At 44.5% G+C, this 23,883-nt stretch overlaps 1 protein-coding gene across 1 annotated transcript; it reads left to right on the forward strand.

Moving 5' to 3' along the window:
• Window positions 1–59: 59 nt before the first annotated feature.
• Window positions 60–19,951, forward strand: LOC142664420 (uncharacterized). The gene is made up of 8 exons (XM_075843488.1): window positions 60–144; window positions 2,771–2,916; window positions 4,259–4,318; window positions 5,276–5,415; window positions 7,536–7,618; window positions 18,998–19,062; window positions 19,684–19,769; window positions 19,893–19,951. Exons 1-8 carry the CDS (start codon window positions 115–117, stop codon window positions 19,949–19,951), a joined length of 669 nt encoding a protein of 222 aa, XP_075699603.1. The 5' UTR covers window positions 60–114.
• The last annotated feature ends 3,932 nt before the right edge of the window (window positions 19,952–23,883 follow it).

Below are 23,883 nucleotides of genomic sequence, written 5' to 3' on the forward strand. Positions count from 1 at the left end.
TATGAAGGAATTATTTCATCCTACAGGAAAACTGACATAATCATTCCTCTCCAGGGAACTCCATGGAACAGCGCGCGCCGCCGAACAGCTAAACGAAAGACTACATCTCCCAAGATGCTTTTGTGCTTCCTTTACAATCACGTGGTATGTTTTAGCAAATCATCTCAAGGTACTCGAGAAGACAGCTGCGGTGGGCAGGCGCGTCACGTGACAGGTCTCGTAGTAGACCAATCAGACAACAGTTACTTTATTTCAAATCTGGTTTGTGTAGCGGCGTAGACTCCTTGAGCTGCGGAGATAACTGCACGGGCGGTGAGTGACGTGATGTGCCGGTGGAATATATCGCTAGTGATGGAGGGCAGCTCGTGGTGTGCGCCGCCCCCCGCTGGACCCTGTAGCGGCGCTGCCACAGTTTGCCCTCCATGTCGTAGATTATGTGCACTGTAACCTGGGGGGAGGGTTTATAAGCAATATGTGAGTAGGCGTTATCAGTACTTATACAACGGAGTGTATATAATGTATAATTGCCTTTCAATTCTCTACCAATGGGCTGATCTTGGGAGACAGTGACTTTGGGGAGGGGCGTTGTGGAGGGTATACACCGTGTGTGGTATATATGTGTGTATATCCTTATCTCTGCGATGGGCACATGTGCATTTTTAAGAACAGGCTTATTTTATTCGCGGAGGCGCGGGGTCATGGGCACAGCTTTGGCTGTAGCACATTTTTTCTAATCTACAACATTTATAACCGTTGCATCTGCACGTCCCCAGCAGACTGGCCTAAAATGTAAGGCTAAATTCACACTTTCGTTGTATAATCTCTTAGGCCCCATGCACACGAACGTATTTTTGTCCACCCGTAAATACGGGTCCTTGGTCACACGTATGCGACCCGTATTGCACCCGTATTTCCGGGCACGTTTTCTCTGAAAAATTGCGCTGCGCTAATCGGCAGCCCCTTCTCTCTATCAGTGCAGAATAGAGAGAAGGGACAGCCCTTACCGTAATAAAAGTAAAAGAAATTCATAACCCCTCTCTTCACATCCAGCCCGACCTCCCTGGATGACGCGGCAGTCCATGTGACCGCTGCAACCAGTGATTGGCCTGTGATTGGCTGTAACGTCATCCCAGGAGGCCGGACTTGAGGAAGAAGCAGGGAGTTCTGGGTAAATATGAATGTCTTTTTTTTTTTTTTTTTTTTTACAGCTTTATCTATATTTGATCGGTAGTTTCTGTCCCGGGTGCTGAGAGTTACTGCCGATCGTTTAACGCTTTCAGCACCCTGGACAGTGACTATTTACTGTTGTCGCCTAGCAACGCTCCTGTAATTACGGGTGCACACACGTAGTCACCCGTAATTACGGGAGCCCCATAGACTCCTATGGGCTGCCCGTGCCGTAATTACGGCCTGAAATAGGACATGTTCTATAATTTTTCAACGGCCCGACACCTTCCCGTAAGCATACGGGGAGGTACACGTGGCCAATAGAAGTCCATGGGCCCATAAAAACGTGCCGTAATTTCTCTATTCAAAAAAATGGATGTGTAATGGATGGTTCTTTATCACTGGTGTCAATGTAAGGGCCTGTTCACATCACCGTTCGCTTTCTGTTCCGGGGTTCCGTCTGTGGTTTCCATCGGGTGAACCCCGCAACGGAAATTGAAAGTGAAACCACAGCTTCCGTTTCAAACTCCACAAACATCCCCAAAAAAAAATCACAACTGACACACAATTGCTACGTGTGGGGCCATTGCATTCACAGCCGTCTACAGAGATGAATTAATTTCAGTTCATTGGATATCAGTTCCTTGGTATTCTGCACATGGACACTGGACCAATGAGCTAACACCTTACCTCTCTCCCGTAGCGGACAGTCTCCCTCGACAGGCGCAATCTTCTCTCTCCCTCTCTCTCCCTCTCTCTCTCTCCCTCTCTCTCTCTCTCCCTCTCTCTCCTCCCCCCCTCTCTCTCTATCTCTCCCTCTCTCTCTCCTCCCCCACTCTCTCTCTCTCTCCTCCCCCCTCTCTCTCTCCCCCCCTCTCTCTCTCCCCCCCTCTCTCTCTCCTCCCCTCTCTCTCCCCCCCTCTCTCTCTCTCCCTCCCCCTCTCTCTCTCTCCCTCCCCCTCTCTCTCTCTCTCCTCCCCCCTCTCTCTCCTCCCCCCTCTCTCTCTCTCTCTCTCCTCCCCCCCTCTCTCTCTCTCTCTCCTCCCCCCTCTCTCTCTCTCTCTCTCTCTCTCCTCTCTCTTTCTCCTCCCCCCCTCTCTCTCTTTCTCCCCCCCCTCTCTCTCTTTCTCTTTCTCCTATAGTCATTCAGTTATGTGTACAAATGAAAGGAATAGGTGCAGCCACGTGACCATGGGGATACTAAAATTAGCTGAAGAAATTTAGTGTTACTCAGTGGCCACTAAAATCTATGGGCCATCATGTAATACATGCTCATCCCCAGTATTTCACAGCGAGCTTCTCAGCTTTAGTCTTTGTAAACATCTGCGTTGGTGTTTCGGTTTTCAAAGCGTTCAGGATCCGTCACACCGCAAATACCAACATGCCTGACAGACCCCATTGACTTACAGTGAGTTCCGCCAAGGTGTCTTTTTTTGATAGGAGAATATAGTGCAGCATGCTGCACCGTTTTCCCTGTCAAATTTTACGGAATCTGCGACAGCGGCCCTGAATGATGCCTCCGATGCAGATGTATCATAGGGAAGATATTGGTCATTGCTGATATACCTGTTATCTTTACAATATTTTGTATCCGTTTGTACAGCAGAGTATGGCACAGGACGGAGATGAGTGGGAACTCAGTAAGGAAAATGTTCAACCTCTTCGACATGGGAGGGATATGTCGACTCTGCAGGAGGTTCTCTCCCAGCAAGTCCATGCCAACCATAATGCCATCCTGCAAAGGAAACAGTGAGTAATTCACTAAACAGACAATAACTACTACATCAGGAGAGTCCAAGGAGGAGTCATTACCGTGTATACACCTGTATATTGTATCAGCATGTTACAAACCGTTCCTCCAGTTACTTCTCCACTGGCAATAAATATGTATGTTCTGGGGAGGGTAAAATAACATGAGTTAGGCTATGTTCACACTTCAATAATTTATTTTCCGGTTCTCCGTGACAACCCGGATAGCATAGTAAACCGTAAAATCTGATGGACCCATCGTGAGTTAATTGGATCTATCCGGATCCTTTGCAAAACGGATTCATCATTTCCATCATCGTTCACATAAAATGTAAGCCATGATACTAGTGTCAAGTCCGAATTTCAGGGTAGCTTCCTTCTCCCTGTTATTCCACACCGAATAACCACCTCTGTAAATTGAAAGCTGAAGGCATGCCTGGAAAGAAGTAAACCAGCCAAAGAGATGTTGGTACACAGCTTTCCTCAGATAGGACAGGAAGCGAACTAACTTTATTCAGAACAAAGAAACACAGGAAAAGACACATGCTCCCTCACTAGGGATGTGGGAGTGCCCAAGCCCCCACCGGCTTCTCAGCTGCAAGTTCTTCTGTACACTCTTCTTGCATTCCAGGGGGCGGTGTCTTCCATAGGTGTGTCCGTCATGAACAAAGAACTTGTTATATATATATATCAGTATATTACACAAAGAACTGAAATGTATATACATATGTGTGAGGATAATATTTTTGCAAACAATATACATGGTAATGATCCCTGACACTAGTGTGAACATACTCAAGTCCGCATGTGACTTACCCACGTGCTCTGAGTGACATGTAAGGCCTTGTAGTCCCACAACGGCTGTAGTGTCACCGGTTGGAGACCTCCGCCTTAGAGCTCCTGTAGAATCTCCGTACCGAAAGTCTGCAGCGTTTTACGCAAGATAAGTTGAAATGCTGCAAATTGAGAATCTGCGCCGCGGGTCAATTTCTGCAGCATTTATGCAACATGTGCGGGAGCTGTAAGTGCCTATTCACCAGAATGTTCCTCGGCCATGTGCTTAGGTGCCATGGGCTCCTCCGTTTAAAAATTTACTAACAAAACTAAAATGGTCACAAATGCAACAAAAAATAAATTGTTTCCATCTGAAGCCGTCTTACAACGAGATCCTCCACGTCTTTGTAGTATATGATTATATAGGGGGATCAGTGGATGAAGGATCTATAGTGACATGAAATAAGCGCCTAAAAAAGCTGAGATGTGTAACCAATATTTGTATTGCCAAAACATGGAGGGATAATGTTTTGGTTCTTTATTCATTTAGTTCTTTTTTTTTTTTAAGGGCCTTTGAATTGGAACTTCACTTTTACACTGGAGATGATCCTTTGGATGTTTGGGACCGGTATGTCAATTGTTGATGGACTCTTCTATAACAGTAATGATATTTAGGTTGGCTAATAGTTTGTTGGTGCATTGTAAGTGAGCACAGGATAGATGGGTGCTTGTATGGAGAGAAGTTTTTATTTTGTTTCATTTCAATTTTACAGAAAAAAAATCACCTAAAAGAAAGTTGTTTTCATTGACCGTCATATTGCACTTATTTGTATGAGGTCGAGTTACAAGAGTCATTACTAAGCATATGGGGATTATGGAAGAAGGATAAAGGAGGGGGTTTACAGCATGACTTGGTGGAGCAGCCATGGGGGATGAAATCCTGTAAAGCATAATCATTACATTGCTGTCCTTATTTGAGAATATTGTGGCCCCTCTGTGGGGACTGCTTTTTCTGTCAAGAATGTCATAATCTTTAAACCTTTGATTTGTGAATGGGTAGGACGGAGCTCCAGAAAAGTGCCATTTTTTTTATTTTTTTTTAGAAGACTTCATAGATAAGTGACCTGGAAAAGGTTTTATGCATCTGTTTTATGCCGAGAAAGTGGAAACCATTACCCTAAACCCATGTGAGCAGGACTTCTCAAACTCCATCATATGATCCTTTTCTTAACTGCTGACTGGCTAAGAGGGATCATGTGATCACATAACCAGGAAGTTCTTGCTTTTCAGTCCCTCTTATTGGCACTTTGGGTGTTTAGTGGAGGTCATTGTGCCCACTAGTATAACTCTATCATTTTTTTTATTTTATTCATAGAGGTTTTCATTTTAAAGTGGTTGTACAGGATAAGGAAATCATGGCTGCTCAACATGGCGCTGAGCTGCAGTACCACACACAACCTGTGGGCGGCTGTAGCAGTGTTTTTTGGAAGAAAGCCGCCATGTTTTTATGATCCTGTGCAATCCCTGTGCTAGCTATCGGATTGTTAAAAACCGTTCTCATACTTGAACTTATTCTATGTTGTAGGTATATAAAATGGGCAGAACAAGCATATCCCCAGGGAGGTAAAGAGAGCAACTTGTCTCCACTGCTAGAGAGAGCGGTCAGGATATTCCACCAAGAGCAGAAGTATTATGGGATCTGCGCTATCTCAATATTTGCCTCAAGTTTGTAAGTTCAGCAAAATAATTTCTCATTTTCTTTGTAAGGCTATGTTGACACCATGTAATCCATTTAACGGCATATGTGCAATTGGATTAAATTACAGTGAATTAACATGGATGCACATCAATTTCCATCACTTTTTAAGCATATCAGTTTTTCTTTGTTCTATAAAAAAGACCCCCCCCCCCCCCACACACACACACCAGCAAAGCAAAACCGAAAACAGATGCTGTTTCACAAATTCCTGATGTGTGAATATAGCCTAATAGAATACAGACACCTTTTATGTAAAAAAAAATATATTATATTTTTACAGGTTAGTGGTTACCTGGAGTTAAATAAAAAAAAAAAAAAAAAGTTGCAAGCTGTAATCCTCAATCCTTCATTCACTTTCACACCCCTGATATTCACTTTTTTTTTTTTTTTTCATGTCCCTCCCAGGATTACATGCTGGATGTTGAGGTCTGATTCCAGGATGCTGCAGCATTCACTATCTCATGTATCAGCACAGGTTCATTTCTGTACTGCTTTCTCTTTCTACAGCTCATGAGGGATCTCTTCTCCCTTGTGCTGACCAGCACTGATGCTGAGGAGGCTGATTTTCCCCCTACCTTCCCCAGCAGACTCTGCCGTGGGTTCTTTTATATACTGATTTACAGCCTGTGTGCTTCACTCCCTGCAGACTGCCATGTGTGCTCTTTATTTTCACCCTATACGAACAGCCTGTGTGATCTGCCCTTCCTGGATACTTTCCTCACTCTCTACACTCTGATCTGCCATGTACAACCTTCTTCTCCTCCTCCTCCCTACTGTTATATCTAACACTAAGAAAAGTGAGGGTGTAGAGCAAAGAAAGCAGGTGTCAGCACCCGTCCGCAATAACTTTTGCCTTACTGCGCTGGGTTTATAGGTTTGAATCCGACCAAGGACAACATTTGCATGGAGTTTGTATGTTCTTCCCGTGTTTGCGTGGGTTTCCTCCAGGCACTCCCGTTTCCTCCCACACTTCAAAATCATTAGGCTTATTTGGAATGTAGATTGTAAGCTCCAATGAGGACCGGGACCGATGTGAGTGATTACTATATACAACACTGTAGAATAAGTTGGCGCTATACAAATGAATAAAATACATGAATAAGCAGCAGGACAACCAGCTATGTAAAGGAGTTAAACAGACTCTACAGCAGCAAAATGGTAGGGTTTTTAACGGACTCTTTTGAGAGTTGTTTAATTTTGCATCTAGGAAGCAAATCAATTATAAAATTTCATTGCAAAGGTGTCCAAAGCCTTTAATTGAAAGCCTAGATCAGAATTCCGTGTTTATTCGGGCATATGGATGTCATTGAGATGGGACTCCCGGTCAGGCCCCTCCACTAGGAGCCAGAGCAGAGAGCCACTGCACAGAGCGGTTTTGTGCAAGTGACATTGCCCAAATAAGTACTCTAGCCCTGGGTAAGCTCCTGACGTAAAGAGAACCTGTCACCTGCCCATACAGGTGCAGCATGTAATGGGAAGGGGTGCGCAAACCCTGGGGCACTTTACATTTTTTTCCTTTCCTCCTCTGTTATTTAGATATTGGTACCATTTATATTTAAATAACCCCCTGAATGGTCAATGGGGCGTGTATTTGGCAAGGGGGCGTGTAACGTTGCCGCTACGGACCGTGCCACAGCAAGAGCTGGAGTGAGGATAGAGCGCGCGTACATGTGTGCGTGCATGCACACTTTCACACTCTCTCTTAAAGTTCTCGCCAGACAAACGACAAGACTGATCTCTTGTCTGCCGTGAGCGAGTGTGCTTAGCACAGAGCTGCGTGCGTGCGCTCGCACACTCCTCTCTCCAGCTCTTGCTATGGCACTGTCCGTAGCTGATTGGACAGTGTCACAGCGATGTTACACGCCCCCTTGCCAATTACACACCCAATTGACAGTTCAGGGGGTTATTTAAAAATCGGGTGCCAAATATAATGCCACCAATATCTAAATAACGGAGGATAGGAAAAAAAAATTTTTTTTCAGAGTGCACCGAGAAAACGAAAAATCACTGTTAACGTGACACTTCCTCTTCTATCCGCCCCTAGAACGATATGTCCTTTCTCTTGTGTCTTCTGTGGCTCTTTCAGGAACGCTCCCTTATGCGAATGTCACAGGTCATGTGACGCATCGTCCACAAGAAGTCACAGGAGGAGTAGCCTTTAGGATGCAGGCAAATAAAGTTTGTGCTCAGATGAAAAGCCAGCAGAGGAAGGGATATTTACAAAACGGCAGGGGTCGGTGAAAACTCAGACGGGGGAGGGAATAGCAGATGATGGGGAATCATGGGAAACTGAGGGACCACCTAATTCAGAGTAACAGGGAATGTAAACAATGGCCCAGTGGGAATTACCATTATTTGCAGAAACTTTCACAGAAAACTACTCGTGAGGAACATGTGAGTATTTTTTAGTCTAATGCAGGTTTTTTTTTATTGAAGTCCGATAACCCCTTCAATGTTAACTTTTGTCGGACATCAGGCTGTAAAATTTCATTTATACTTGTAAACCTGAGATGATGGGTGTAGTAAACGTAAACCTAATGTACAAGATTTTACATCCTTCTCATAAAATATATAATATATACACGTTTTTGTACAGAGCCTGTAGACTTGTACAGCTATTTACACAGCCAAGGTATTGGTACTCTACACGCACAACTCTATATCACCTGGGCAGAAGAGTATGAAGCCAGAGGCCAGTGGCGTAACTACCGCCGTAGCAGCAGTAGTGGCTGCTACGGGGCCCGCGGCATGAGGGGGCCCGTGTCGCCCGCCGGCACGGTCCCCCACCATGGCCGGAGGCTCCGCTAGCAGCCGCTGTGGCTGCTACAGCGGGACGCCACTGAACACTACGGCAGAGCAGGGAGGTATCTCCCCGCTCTGCCATTAACTGGTTCCCGACCGCTGGCTGTATTTTTACGGCCAGCGGTCAGGGTCCTTAAAACCCGAGCCATAGACTTTCTACGGCTCGGGTTTTAACTTGCTGCCCGCGCGATCGGGCAGCTGAATGTCGGGTCTCCGGCTGTCAGTGACTGCCGGGGACCCTGAGGAGAGGATAGAAGCAGCTTTCGCTGCTTCTGTCTTCTCTGATCACTTGTACACAGCGCTGAATGCGTGCTGTGTACAGGAATAGAGACAGCAGCAGCGCCGCTGTCTCTATTCCTCCCGGTGATCATGTGACTGGTCACATGATCGCCGGGTGCCGTTAGTGGCAGACTGCTGCTGGGTCTTACTAGACCGAGCACAGCCCTATTAGTGACAATCGTCACTATGAGAGGGCTGATTTCCCCTGTAACTGGGGCTGCTGTGCAGCTCCAGTTACAGTGGAAAAACATGGTGTAAAAGAAAGAAAAAATATATATAAAGTTCCCCAAAGGTCTTCTTTGACCATTGGGGGACAGACCATAGTAATAAAAAAATAATAAAGTAAAGTGCAAAAAAAATGTAAATAATAAATACACATAAAATACCCACCCAAAAAAAAAAACAGTTCCCCCCCGCCCATCATTGCTGTAACGCTAGCGCTGACCCAATTAACCTAATATAGACATGTAATATATTAAAATTTACGGTAGACAATGACGATCACAAATAAAAGGTCTATTTTAGGGTAAAACTATGTTATTACCAAAAAAAAAATAGCTGAAATGTAAAAAAGCTTATTTTTTTACTATTATTTTCAAACTTTATGAATAAAAATTCTAAAATAGCAAAAAAGGTGTGTATAAAAACGATAAAAATTAAACCTGCATTGTCTATGGAAAAAACATCGCAAAAATCACGTCGTTCGCAAAAACAAATAAAAAAGTTATAGCCATTTAACGAACACGTGCTAAAAAGGGCTAAACGGTGTCTGGTCCTGAAGGCGCAAAATAGAGCAAAAGACATGTATCCCCTATCCACAGGATAGGGGATACATGTGTTATCGCTGGAATTGATAGGGAGAACGGGGGACTGAAAGTCCGCTGAAGTTCTCCATCACAAACCTCGGACTTCCGGGTTCTGTGTCGGCAGCTCCGTAGAAATAAATGGAGCGCCGGTCGCGCTTGTGCGCATGCGTGACCAGCGCTCCTTTCATTTTTATTGAGCTGCGCAGACGCCGGAAGTCAAAGGTTTTTCATGGAGAAGTTCAGGGGACTTTCAGTCCCCCGTTCTCCCTATCGCTGTCAGCGATCACTCTTGTATCCCCTATCCTGTGGAGATCCTGTGGAGAGGGGATACATGTATTTTGTAGGACACACTGTAGGTCGCATTTTTTTGGGAGGGGGGACGCTGTATGGCGTTCCCTACAGGGGGGGGAACGCTGTATGGCGTTCCCTACAGGGGGGGGGGTGGCTGTATGGCGTTCCCTACAGGGGGGGAGCTGTATGGCGTTCCCTACAGGGGGGCTGTATGGCGTTCTCTACAGGGGGGGGCTGTATGGCGTTCTCTACAAAGGGGGCTGTATGGCGTTCCCTACAGGGGGGGCTGTATGGCGTTTTCTGCAGGGGGGCTGTATGGCGTTATCTACAGGGGGCTGTATGGCATTATCTACAGGGGGGCTGTATGGCGTTCTCTACAGGGGGATGTATGGCGCTATCTACAAAGGGGGGGCTGTATGGCGTTATCTACAGGGGGGGCTGTAAAAAAGGCACTATCTACAAGAGGGGGGGGGTTGTGTGACACCCAGGAGAGGGGGGGCCCCAGTCAAAAGTTTGCTATGGGTCCCAGTCTTTCCTAGTTACGCCCCTGATCGTGTTCTTTACTTGCTCTTATTAAGCCTTGCCAGGGGTGCAAAGATGGCAGACCTGAGGGCCTACATTAGTCCTCCAAGCTGCAATGACGACCATTGGCACCCCACAATCGCAGGGGGGCAATGGGCCGTCAGAGATGGCCACCCCCATCTTTCTAATGGCTTAGTTACCGCAGTTACTATTGACCTCAGCATCTAAGGGGTTAAACGAGTGGGATCGTAGTAATCTACGATTTCGCTCATCGCAGTGAACTGTCAGTTGTAACATACAACCAACACCAGCAAATTATGGAGTGAGCTCAGTCCGTGACCCCACTCCATACTTCCCTCCTGGCCTACACCGTATATATACACGTTGGTTGTCGTGGAAGGGTTATGCTGCAATAAAGCAGATCTTCCCTTACAAAAACTAATGACGTTTTGGCAACCAAAGGTGCCCCCCTCAGCATCAGAGCCCCATAGCAGCTTCTATGGCTACTAGGGCTATAGTTATGTCCATGTACAGGGGGAAGATTTGACAGTAACACTACAGGTGATGTATTATCACAGTATACATCTAGTATTTGGATAAAATAGAATGACCTACCAGTCCCCAGACATTAGTAGATACGGGTCACTAAGCAAATCATGGTGATTCCAAGTACCAGGCTCAGGACCAACACCTAGAAGAGGAGGAGAGAGAATAAGGAGGTTAAAACGTGGCCAGGTGCGGTGGATTCACTGCTTGTACACAATGCATCTTAAAGGGTTTATGCGGGGACTAAAAATTATTAGCAGTGTTCTCACTGCATTATGTGATGTCACGGTTTGTGGGTATGTGGACCCACCAGGCCGCACCGCCATAGCAGCGAGGCAGCTGGCAAAATAACAGGGAACCCCAGAAATAGAAAAGTCCCGCACAAGGGTACCAGGATAGTCCAGACAGTGGCCGCAGCTCTGGCACGGATGGAGGTAGGTAACACAGGACGTGGCGGATGACACAGGTGCAGTAGACACGACTCCAACTAGTAGGCACAGGAACAAGAACACAGTACGGGATACAGGAACGGGTAACAGGGCACGGGTAACAACTGGAACGGGAAACAGTAAGGGACCATTTGAAAGACAGACTTGGGGTATACTAACAATGCTCAGGCAAGGATCAGATGGGTTGGGCCCTTCTTATAGTCCAGGAAATCATGTGTGTTGATGATGGTGATTTCCTACATGTGCGTGCACTGGCCCTTTAAGAGAGGGCACGAGCGTGCGCGCGCACCCTACGGGACAGAGCAGATCGTAGCAGAAGTGAGCGCTGGCGTCTCCTGGGATCCAGATTCAGATCCATGGCTGCGGGCGTCAGGTGAGTGGACCCGATGGCCCTGGACGCTACAGTATCCCCCCCTCTTACGCCCCCTCTTCTTGGGACTAGAGCGAGAGAGGAACTTCTTAACAAGAGCAGAGGCATCAAGGTTCTCCTCCGGCTCCCAGGACCTCTCCTCAGGACCAAACCCGCTCCAGTCCACCAAATAGAAAGTCCTTCCTCCTACCCTCTTGCAGTCCAGGATCTCCCTCACCTCGAACACATCAGAAGAACTGCTGGGAGCAGTTGTGGAACAGGAAGTCTTGCTGTAGCAGTTCAGGACCACTGGTTTCAGGAGGGACACATGAAAGGAGTTGGGGATTCTGAAGGTAGGAGGCAGCCGCAGTTTATAGGAGACATGGTTAATCTGTTGCCGAATCTCAAAAGGACCGAGAAACCTGGGAGCAAACTTGTATGAAGGCACCCTCAAACGAATGTTCCATGAGGACAGCGAGACTTTGGTACCTGGAAGATACTGCGGCGGCTCTCTTCTTGTATCCGCTTTTCGCTTCATGCCCGGGTCTGTTGCCAGATTTACAGGAAGTCCCCAAATGCAGAGTCAGCAGCGGGTATCTGAGAAGTAGTAGACACTGGAAGAGGGACTCTAGGATGTTGACCGTATACAATGTAAAACGGAGTGGAAGTGGTGGACTCGCTTGTGTGGTTGTTGTACGAGAACTCGGCCCATGGAAGAAGTTGTACCCAGTTATCATGCTGTAAGGAAATGAAGTGACGGAGATAATTCTCCATGATCTGGTTGATCCTCTCGACTTGTCCATTGGACTGGGGGTGATAGACTGTGGAAAAGTCCAATATCACATCCAGGAGTTTACAGAGAGCCCTCCAGAACCTCGAGGTAAACTGAAACCCCCGATCGGACACAATGTGAAGGGCAAGCCATGCAAGCGGTAGATGTGCTGGATGAAGAGATTCGCCATTCGGGGAACAGAAGGTAGGCCGGTCAGCGGGATAAATTGTGCCATCTTCGAGAACCGGTCCACCACCACCCAGACAGTGTTGCATCCTGCTGAGGGAGGAAGGTCAGTGACAAAGTCCATCACAATGTGCTGCAAGGTGGCATTGGGTATAGGCACAGGTTGATGGAGGCCGGCAGGCTTGGAGTTAGTAACCTTGTTAGAAGCACACACCGTGCAAGAAGAGACAAAGTCCACAACATCCTTGGGCAGCATGGGCCACCAAAAGTGACGAGCAATCAGGTCTCGGGTTTTACGAACACCAGGGTGCCCAGCCAGTTTAGAACTGTGTCCCCATCGGAGAATTCTTCTCCTGCCTGCTAATCGAACAAAAGTCCTCCCCGGAGGGATGTCTCTAACCTGCAAAGGATTGGCAGTGATAATGCAGGACGGGTCTATGATAGTTTGAAGAGACTCCACCGTGTCATCCGTTTCAAATGACCTGGACAGGGCATCGGCCCTCACATTCTTGTCAGCGGGACATAGTGGAGCACAAATTGTAAACGGGTGAAGAACAGCGGCCACCTGGCTTGAAAGGGATTTAGTTGTTGAGCGGACTGAAGGTAGGTGAGGTTCATGTGGTCGGTGTAGATTAGGATGGGGTGAGCTGCGCCCTCCAGCAGATGTCTCCACTTCTCCAGAGCCAATTTGATGGCCAGTAGCTCCTGATCCCCAACAGAGTAAATGCGCTCTGCAGAAGAAAAAAGTCTCGAGTAGTAGCCACATACTACTGCCTTTCCTTTGGGGCTCCTCTGGAACAGAAGTGCGCCTGCACCAACATAAGAGGCGTCCACCTCCAAAGAAAACTGTATATATAAGTCAGGATTATAGAGGATTGAGGCAGAAGTAAAGGCTTTTTTGAGACTAAAAAATTTGGACTCTGCCTCTGGGGTCCACACCTTGGCGTTCACACCGTTCTTGGTAAGGGTGGAAATAGGAGATGTCAGTGATGAGACGTTTGAGATAAACTGCCGGTAGAAATTGGCAAATCCCAGGAAACGCTGTATGGACCTCAGACCTTGAGGACGTGGCCACTCCAGGACAGCTCTCACTTTCTCAGGATCCATCTTGAGACCTTGATCCAATATGATGTAGCCCAGGAAGTGCAGAGAACTCCTCTCAAAGACGCACTACTCCAGCTTGGCGTATAAATGTTTCTCCCTTAATCGTAGTAGAACTTTACGGACATGCCTCCGATGAGTCGTCGGATCTGGGGAGAAAATCAAAATATCATCGAGATAAACAACAACACAGATATAGAGGAGATCTCGGAAGATATCATTAACGAGTTCCTGAAACACTGCAGGAGCGTTACACAGTCCGAAGGGCATCACTACGTATTGGTAGTGCCCGTCACGGGTGTTAAATGCCATCTTCCATTCGTCGTCACCCTGGCGGACCGGAGCGGAAGTGAGATGGGGACCAGCGCTCACAGATCCATGGCTGTGGGCGTCAGGAGGTGAGTGGAACCGACGGCCCGCGGCCATAGATGCTACATGTGAGTAAACTCGCTAATATACATTCCCGTCCCCCTTGGTGCTGTTTCTGAGATTTTCATAGATTTTTATAGCGCTGATGAGGAACCGGAAGTCTAGTTGTACAGTCTTCTTTGGTGACGACACGACTCTTCGTCATGTGATCGGCCCCGCTGTACTCTATGTACTCGCTGTACTACTGCTCCTGCAGTATACGGAGCACAGCGCCGCTCTCTGAGAGGTTCCTCTGAGAGGTTCCTGTTGTTTCTCCTTTGCTTTATCCAATGCTAAAAACGAATAATGTTTTTTTTTTTTTAAATGCAAGCCCCTCAGTTGGAGTCACTGGGACCCAACACTAGAATTTAATCTGATTTGACAGATTATGGCACCATTTTCTATGGGGAACTTAAGGTGGTTATTTTGGTATTCCCATACTGTTTTTTGACACAGACCACCTATCTAAACATTGCTACAGACAAATCCACCTCTTCATGGTAAAGGTATTCTCTAATGCCAGTGCTGTCTTACAGCAGGATAATGCCCCCGCCACACTGCAAAAATCGTTCAGGACTGATGTGAGGAACATGACAAAGAGTTCAAGGTGTTGACCTGGCCTCCATATTCTTAATTCAATCGATCATCTGTGAGATGTGCTGGAAAAACAAATCCAATCCATAGAGACCCCTACTCACAACTTACAGGACTTAACCCCTTAATGACGAAGGCTAGGTTCGGCCTTAAGGATCAGAGCCCATTTGTCTATTCTGACATGTGTCACTTTATGTGGTAATAACTTTGGAATGCCTTTATTTATCCAAGTGATTCTGAGACTGTTTTCTGGTGACACATTGAACTTTATGTTAGTGGTAAAATTTGGTTGATACATTCAGTGAAAAACAGAAAAAATTACAGAAAATGTGGTGTAAGGCATATGTTTATACCACACAAAATAGTTATTAATTAACAATTTGTTTTTTTAAATAAAGGATTTAATATTGAAAAAAGGTTTTTTATACAACTGTTTTTTTTTTTGTCTCACTAGGTGACTTGAAGTCAGGAATCCCTGGTCGCTATTCTAATACACTGCACTACATGCGTAGTCTAGTGTAAAAGTGCTGTCAGTTACTCACTGACAGCAAACCTAAGGCAGGACAAACTAGGCTTCCGTAGATGACAAACCCGGAGGCCATTGTTAGGCCTCCTGTTGCAGTAACATGATGGAATAGAACGTCAAGGAGCAGGAAGGGGTTAAAGGATCTGCTAACGTCTTGGTGCCAGATACCACAGGACACTTTTAACCCCTTAGTGACCAGCCCATTTTAGGCCCTAATGACCAAGCTATTTTATTCGTTTTTCTATAGTCGCATTCAAAGAGCTATAACGTTTTTATTTTTTCGTCTACATAGCTGTTTGAGGACTTGTTTTTTGCGGGATTAGTTGTGCTTTTTAATAGCACAATTTTTGGGTAGATATAATTTTTATATTAACTTTTATTAACCCTTTTGGGGGGGATTATAAAAAAAAACTGAAATTCCGCCATTGTTCTATGCGTTTTTAAATTGACGCCGTTCACTGTGCGACGTAAATAACTTGTTAGCTTTATTCTATGGGTCGGTACGATTACGGCGATACCACATATGTAGAGGTTTTTTTATGTTTTACGACTTTTGCACAATAAAAACACTTTTGAACTAAAATTATTTGCTTTTGCATCGTCGCTTTCCAAGAGCCGTAATTTTTTTATTTTTCCATCAATGTAGTGATTTTTTGGGCTTGTTTTCTGCAGGACAAGACGTAGTTTTGAATGGTACTGTTTTGGGGTGCATGGGACTTATTGATTCATTTTTATTATGACTTTTTTGGGGGGCAATGGAAAAAAAATGCAATTTCGCCATGGTTTTTTGCGTTTTTTTTTTTACGCTGTTCACTTTGCGGTTTAAATTACATATTTACATTATTAATGGAGTCATTACGGTCGCGGCGATACCACATATGTGTACTTTTTTTTTTTTTTTACACTTTTACTAAATAAAACCACTTTTTATGGAAAAAAATGATTTTATTTATTTTTTTACTGTACTTTTTATTAATAATCTTTATTTCACTTTGATGACTTATTTTATTAGTCCCACTAGGGGACTTTACTGTGCGATATTCCGATCGCTGCTATAATGCTCTGGTATACTTCGTATACAAGAGCATTATTGCCTGTCAGTGTAAATCTGACAGGCAATCTGTTAGGACGTGCCTCCGGCGCGTCCTAACAGGCATATGTCCAGGGCAGACCTGGGGGCTTTTATCAGGCCCCCGGCTGCCATGACACCCCATCGGAGACCCGCGATTTCATTCGCGGGCCGCCGATGGGTGACAGAGGGAGCGTACTCCCTCTGTAAACAAAGTTAAATGCCGCGGTCGCTATTGACGGCGGCATTTAACGGGTTAAACGGCCGCGATCGAAGTAAACTTCGATCGCGGGCGTTGGAGCAGGAGCTCAGCTGTCATCAGACAGCAGAGCCCCGGCTCCTGCCTGCACGGGAGACCCGTGCAGGACTTAGACTAGGCTGACGTGAAAAGGCGTCAGCCTAGCCTATAGCCCATTAGTGACCGACGTAAAAAGGCGTATTAGTGGTCACTAAGGGGTTAAAGATCTTCTGAAATCCATGTCCCAACGGGTCAGAGCTATTATGGCAGCACTAGGAGGACTACACAAGGCAGGTGGTTTTAATGTTATGTCTGGATGGTGTATATGTTAGTAATTAATTTCTATTCATTTGTACATTGATGGAAATTAGGGTATGTTCACACGCAAACTCAAAAATATCTGAAAATACAGAGCTGTTTTCAAGGTTTTCAGCGTTTTTTACGGCCGTTTTTGGAGCTGTTTTTAATATTGTCTAGGAAAAACGGCTCCAAAAGCGGCCCAAGAAGTGACTTGCACTTCTTTTGTGAACATACCCTAAAAAAAGAGTAACTTTTCTGTGCTTTTTATTTTTACAATTTATATCAATCACCCTAAATATTGTAATCTTGGGGCCTACATTGCTCCTATGTAAACATGGGAACGCCACCATTCTCACCAGTTTTAAGGCGTAATGTAAGTCTTAGGCCAAAACGTAGTAGTAGTCGAAACGCCAATCCAACCGAGATGGAATATGAAATATCCAAGATAGAAGGGAGTCCCAGGCATAAAATAAGATAAGATAACTTTATTAATCCCCGAAGGGAAATGCCAGTATCACATAAATGGATTCTGGGAAACGGCATCAGGGATATTTTATTATTAGGTCTCTGTGCAGATTTAGATTCTGGCGTCCAAGGTGAAGATGATGAAGAAGACTAGGTGGTACTGTAGACAAAACAAAAAATAATCAGACCAGACGATAATCACTCAGCAATATACTGGTGCCGAAGCTCCAGCCATGATTTCACAAACATACTATAGATGTCAGTGATCATACCTGTACTGCTGGTGTTTCTTCTTCTGTACCACAGCTATTGGTACTTCTCTCCTCCTCTTTCTTTGAAAGGCATGGACGCGGCACAAGGGACAGCGTGGATTTGTCGGGATCCAATGTGCAATACAAGGCAGATGAAATATGTGAGAACATGGCAGAACGGTGACTTGCTCTCCAATCTCATAGTCCTCTAGGCATATAGTGCAGGACTGGATGTCTTCGTTTTCAGTAAAGGTTCGAGATGGGAGTCTATCAATCTGCCTGCCTCTCCTGCCTCGCCGACGTTGTCTTCTCTGCACAGGTCTGCTGTCTGTGGTCTCTGTTGTCGACTGTTGGTTGGGAAGCAGCTGACTGGTGCTTGGTGTTGGCTCCACCAGCCTGTTAGATGTTTGCTGAGGAGATCTGATTCCTTCTCTGGACGGCTGCAGGTTTGGTAGCGGCTCACTGGTGCTGGGGTCTTGTGTTGGTTCCTCCAGCCTTTCGGATCTCTCCTGAGTAGCTGATGGAGTAGACCCAGGCTGGAATTCTCCAGGAATTCTGAGCTCGGTCTCACTATTAATACGATGGCCACTTGTCGTTTCAGACTGTTCTATTGGCTCAGGTCGTAATGGGGACCGGCTTCTGTCCGCTCCTTCTTGCTGCAACCTACGGCGCGGTGGAACTTGACCACGTCTTCGTCTCCTGTCGGGGACATTGTCATGGTCTTCATCCTGCTCCACACTCTGACGCCTTTGTGAGAGATAAATCAGACAGTATCACACATGATAGGATTAGATACAATGACTCAGCAGACAGTATCACACATGATAGGATTAGATACAATGACTCAGCAGACAGTATCACACATGATAGGATTAGATACAATGACTCAGCAGACAGTATCTCACATGATAGGATTAGATACAATGACTCAGCAGACAGTATCACACATGATAGGATTAGAGATAGGGCCCAGCAGACAGTATCACACATGATAGGATTAGATACAGTGGCTCAGCAGACAGTATCACACATGATAGGATTAGATACAGTGGCTGAGCAGACAGTATCACACATGATAGGATTAGATACAGTGGCTCAGCAGACAGTATCACACATGATTGGATTAGATACACAGCTCAGCAGACAGTATCACACATGATAGGAGTAGATACAGTGGCTCAGAAGGAAGTATCAAACATGATAGGATTAGATACACAGCTCAGCAGACAGTATCACAGATTGTAAGAAGAGATACAGCCGCACACTGACACCTCATACAAGATCTATGGGAGCTATAGGACCGCCAAGCGCTGCACTGCCCAGATTATGGCTCTGCATGGTCTGTACTTGTGCACTGTTATTCCTTATGGGTTATAGATCATGTGACCTGAGGCACCAATCACAGGCCACAAACTTGAAGGTACCGTATGCAATTGGCGTCCCGAACAGTTAATTATTCAACTCAGAATTTTGGATCTTTTTAGATTTAAAAAAATATATATATTTTTGGACATTCACTATTAATACGTATGGAAAGTTGCAGGATTTTGGGTCTTTATCAGATCGGGGAATACATCTCTTTTTTGTGTTTCAGATTGTGATTTGCATTCTACAGTTCAGGACGGGTACAGGATGGCAGCGGGCAGCAGATCTCTGGAGGTCAGTGGCTTCATTGTCCTGTTTTTTCCTTTACTGTGATGGACATGTAGCAGGAGACTTGGATCCAGCAGGAGAGGTCCATGTGGCCGGCTGTCCACTCAGACAAGTAGCGGCTTATTGAGTAAGAGCCCCGGACAGGTAACAATTCCACAAATCACCGGCTGCTCATTTGTAAAACTGACTACTTGTCCTACTGTCCATTCCTGAGGAGGGATAAGAGGTCACTTACTGGATTCTCTTCTCTTTAGGACATCTATCGGCAGCAGGAATCCGCTTTTGGACTTGGACCCTTCATAAGTGAGTTTTTTTTAATAATTAGACTTTACCACAAGAAAGTGATTGATAGATGATCTCAAAATACAGTAAAATTCCTTTGTATCTGATAATCCCGAAAATTTGGTAATTTAGCACAAAACTGTACTATAATGTGGAAGACTGAAGAGAGAGAACCAGTAAGGAAATTGAAGATTGAAACTAAGATTTCTATACTTTTCTATGCCCGTCCAATAATCCAGAATATTTTAAAATAAAGCACCTTTCATGTCCCATTGATGACAGATTAAAGGAATATTTTTGTTATGTTATGACTGATCCCATTATCTGGTTGTTTTCTCTCTTCAGCTTACCCCAGCACCACGGAGGAGAGAGATCTACAGCGCCTCATCTACTGCACGAAATTCTTACCATCCCCAATCTTCAAGATGGAGGTCAGTGATCATACTGGTTATTATGTTCTCTCTATAACAGATTTGTCCATATTCTTTCTATAGATGGAAAAATGTTATTGGAACGTTTCAATAGACAATTGACTGAATATTTTATCTTCTTAGCGCCTCATGCCAACGAACCGCGAAGCTCAGAGGAAATATCTGCCATGGCCGTGGGATGAAGAAGAGCCCAAACCTACATCAAACCATCTGTGTGAGGATCTGAAGGAAGAGGAGGTCAAGAAGGAGGAAGGAGAGGCAGAAGAGCGCAAGGAGGAGCAAGTGCACGAAGACCATGAGGAGGAAGACAAGGAGGAGGAAGACAAGGAGGAGGAAGACAAGGAGGAGGAAGACAATGAAGTGGAAGACATGGAGGTTGATGAGAAATCAGACAACGAGGATGAGGAAGAAGAGAGTGTGGTTGAAGAGAAAGAGGAGGAGGAGGTAGAGAAAACGGTTAAAGAGCAAGAAGAAACCAAGGAAGAAGTCAGCATGGCGATGAGAAGAATTCAGTGTCAGACAGGAAGAAGAAAGAAAAACCGCCAGCATTCCTTCCTCCGTGATATGATGAAGAACATCAGAGGGAAGAGGAACATCATCTGGACCATCCTCCTCAGACCAATGAGAAGATGAAGACTTGTATGGAAACATCTTAACTGTTATTACATCAACAGCAACGACAGTAATATTAATAATATGACAATAATAATATTAATAATTGTTAGATTAAAAAGGTCAGTCATATTAATATTGGTAGCAAGAGTGCAGTAATATTAGAAATAGTATAATAATAAGAGAGTAATAACAAAAATAATTATATAATAATAGCAGCAGCTTTGATCCAGGGTTCTCGGACTGATCGCCTTTTCCCGGGGTCAAGAAGGAATTTTCCCCCTGTGACACGAATTGGCTGAATGTGCCCAGGGATTTCGCCTTCTTCTGGATCAACAGCTTTAGGAATAGGGACTTAGATATTAGTGATAGCAATAGTAGTATCATTATATTATTATTAACAACACCAAAGTAATACTAACAATATAAGAATTAAATGTAATTTCATTATAATTTAGGTTAATTACCTATAATAATTAGTAAACTGTAATAGGAATTAGCAGCTTTGATCCAGGGTTCTCGGACTGATCGCCTTTTCCCGGGGTCAAGAAGGAATTTTCCCCCTGTGACATGAATTGGCTCAAATTGTCCAGGGTTTTTCGCCTTCTTCTGGATCAACAGCTTTAGGAATAGGGATATAATAAATATAAATAAGAAAATAACAATAAAAATGTTAGTAATATTAGTAGTTATATAGTAGTAATAAGATAATATAAAAAATAGAATAAACTCATTAAAAAAATAATTATAGTATAGTCTTATTAAAAATGTGCAATAGAAATATCACAATAATAATAATAATAATAATAATAATAATAATAATCTAATAATAACAAATTAATATAATAATAACATATTTAGGTAAATTAACTATAAAATAAAGTAAACTATAATATTTAGCAGCGAGTTTGATCCAGGGTTCTCGAACTGATCGCCTTTTCCCGGGATCAAGAAGGAATTTTCCCCTTGTGGCATAAATTGGCCGAATGTGTCCAGGGTTTTCGCCTTCTTCTGGATCAACAGCTTTAGGAATAGGGATCTCATAGTGTTAGGGTAATAATGATAGCAGTAATATAATCCTAGTAATATTATATTAGTAATTATAGGGTAATAATGGTAGGAAATAAATTACAATTTATAAACATAACTTTGAGTCTTCTCCTTTTTTTTCTCTTGGAAAGTACTGATTCTACTTGCTGGCAGGGAGTCTTAAAGGCAATGTTACCTGGGAAAATGTATACAAAATACCGGTACTCCAGAAGGAGGAAAACGGTCTGTCTAGTGCCACCTATAGGTGACTATTCTGTAACCTAATGCCCGAAAGTTTCTAGAGACTTGAAACAAGATTTGGGTTAATAGCCAAACTAGAGTCACCCTATTGTAGACAGCACAATTGAGTGAGATTCCTTTAAAGCAGCTCTGGGAAGGTACCTATAGGTGGTCCTATAGAGACAGCTTGCCCTTTTTTCCCCCGTAATGAATAAAAAAAAGTTACCGGTGGTAGGTTAGCAATAGGTTGGGGACAGATGTTAGATAGCATAGCTGCAAGATCAGACTACATAGTGTTTACTTGTAGTCTGTTACCATGGAGACACAGGCCTGACATAAAACGACATTCTTAATCAGGACTATTTGCAAAGTTGCTTAATTTTACATTTTAGATGCTTTGGGACAGTACAAAAAATAGTGGTAAAGGTGTACATAGCCTTTAAACTCAAAATATCCGCATATTTATTATAATCCTAATATTTATTAGTTCTAGTTTTAGCTTTAAACATTTAATTTTTAGGGCATCAAACTTCTATAAAGAATTATTAAATAAAATATTTTTATAGAGGATGCAGCTTTGTTTTTTTTGATACAGAGCTCCATACATATAGTTCTAGAGGTCAATAATGCAATTCTTCAGCCACCACTAGGGTCTTACCATATACAAATGTATACACCTCCAAATAAATAAGTGCAAAATATGCTCCCTCTAGTGGTGACTTTAGGCAGCTAGAATTTAATCACATTAAAGGGGTTGTCCACTACCGGTCATCAGTATATGATCTGTGGGGGTCTGACACCCGGGCCCCAGACCGATCAGCTGCTCCGGCTGCATGCAGGCATCAGATGTCATTGCACAGTATGCAATGTATGGGGCTGGAAGCAGTTGGCTCCATACATTGAATAGTGGCCGAGCTGCAGCTCTGCTCCTATTCACTTGAATCTGCCGCTATTTCGTGACCGGAGCCATCTGCTTCCGGCATGGACGTCCGGTGCCCGCAGGCAGCCGTAGCAGCTGATCGTGCGGGGTCTGGGTGTCAGACCCCCACAGATCATATACTGATGACCTATCCATTGGATAATCTGTCTGGTAGTGGACAACCCCTTTAAGGGTAATTCAACAAAACAGCCCCCTTTGTAAATGTATCCCCTGGATATCCAGCTGCTTAAACTACCCACGGTCACCTACAGTCAGTACATGAGTCAGTATAACTAGAGGTACAATTTAAAGGGGCTTTTAAAGTGGCCTGATTTGGGTCTGCAATAAATTAGCGGACCACCCAGGGTTACAGTCTATAGAAGGTTCCTTTAGTAAACTCTGCAGAAAAAAAAGAAGTAAATTTGTATGGGACATAGGAGCCTGTAGATGCAAAATGCCTGGGGCCTTAAGCCTTCTCTTTAATAATCTTTTCCAACAAAGTTGGAAGCTACAATTGTCATAAATGTCTTGTGTGCTGAAGGATTAAGATTTCGCTTCACAGGAACGAAGAGGCCGACACCTGAAAAACAACCCTATATCATTATCCTCCTCCACCAAACATTACAGCTGGCACAATGCGGTCAGGCGGGTAACGTTCTCCTGGCATTAACCAAACCCAGACTCGTCCATCAGACTCCAGATAGAGAATCGTGATCCATCACTCCACAGAACAGGTTTCCTCTTCTCCAGAGTCCAGTGGCGGCGGCTTTACACCACTCCATCTGACGCTTGGTGTTGTGCTTGGTGATGTAACACTGGCATGCAGCTGCTCGGCCCCCGTGCCATGAAGCTCCCGGGGCAGTTTTTGTGTGGATATTAATGCCAGAGGAGGTTTGGAGCTCTGCAGTTATTGAGTCAGCAGAGCGTTGGTGACTTTCATGCACTATGTGCCTCAGCCCTCGGCTCTGTAACATTACGTGGTCCCCACTTCGTGGCTGATTTGCTGTGGTTCCTATAAGCTTCCACTTTACAATAATATCACTCACAGGTGATGGTGGAATAACTTGGACGGATGAAATTTCATGAACTGACTTGTTACATCGCTGACGTCCTATTGCGGGACCGCGCTGGGATTCAGTGATCTCTTTACAACGACCCGTTCTATCACAAATGTCTGTAAAGACGACTCCATGGCGAGTGCTGGATTTTATACACTTGTAGCAATGGGACCGATTTGAATTTAATTAATAAGAGGTGTGTCCCAATACTTTTGTCCATATAGTGTATCTTACGTCTTGCTGCCAGATACTACAG

Source organism: Rhinoderma darwinii, chromosome 12 (assembly GCF_050947455.1).
Source record: "Rhinoderma darwinii isolate aRhiDar2 chromosome 12, aRhiDar2.hap1, whole genome shotgun sequence".
In the NCBI taxonomy this organism is placed as follows: Eukaryota; Metazoa; Chordata; class Amphibia; order Anura; family Rhinodermatidae; genus Rhinoderma; species Rhinoderma darwinii.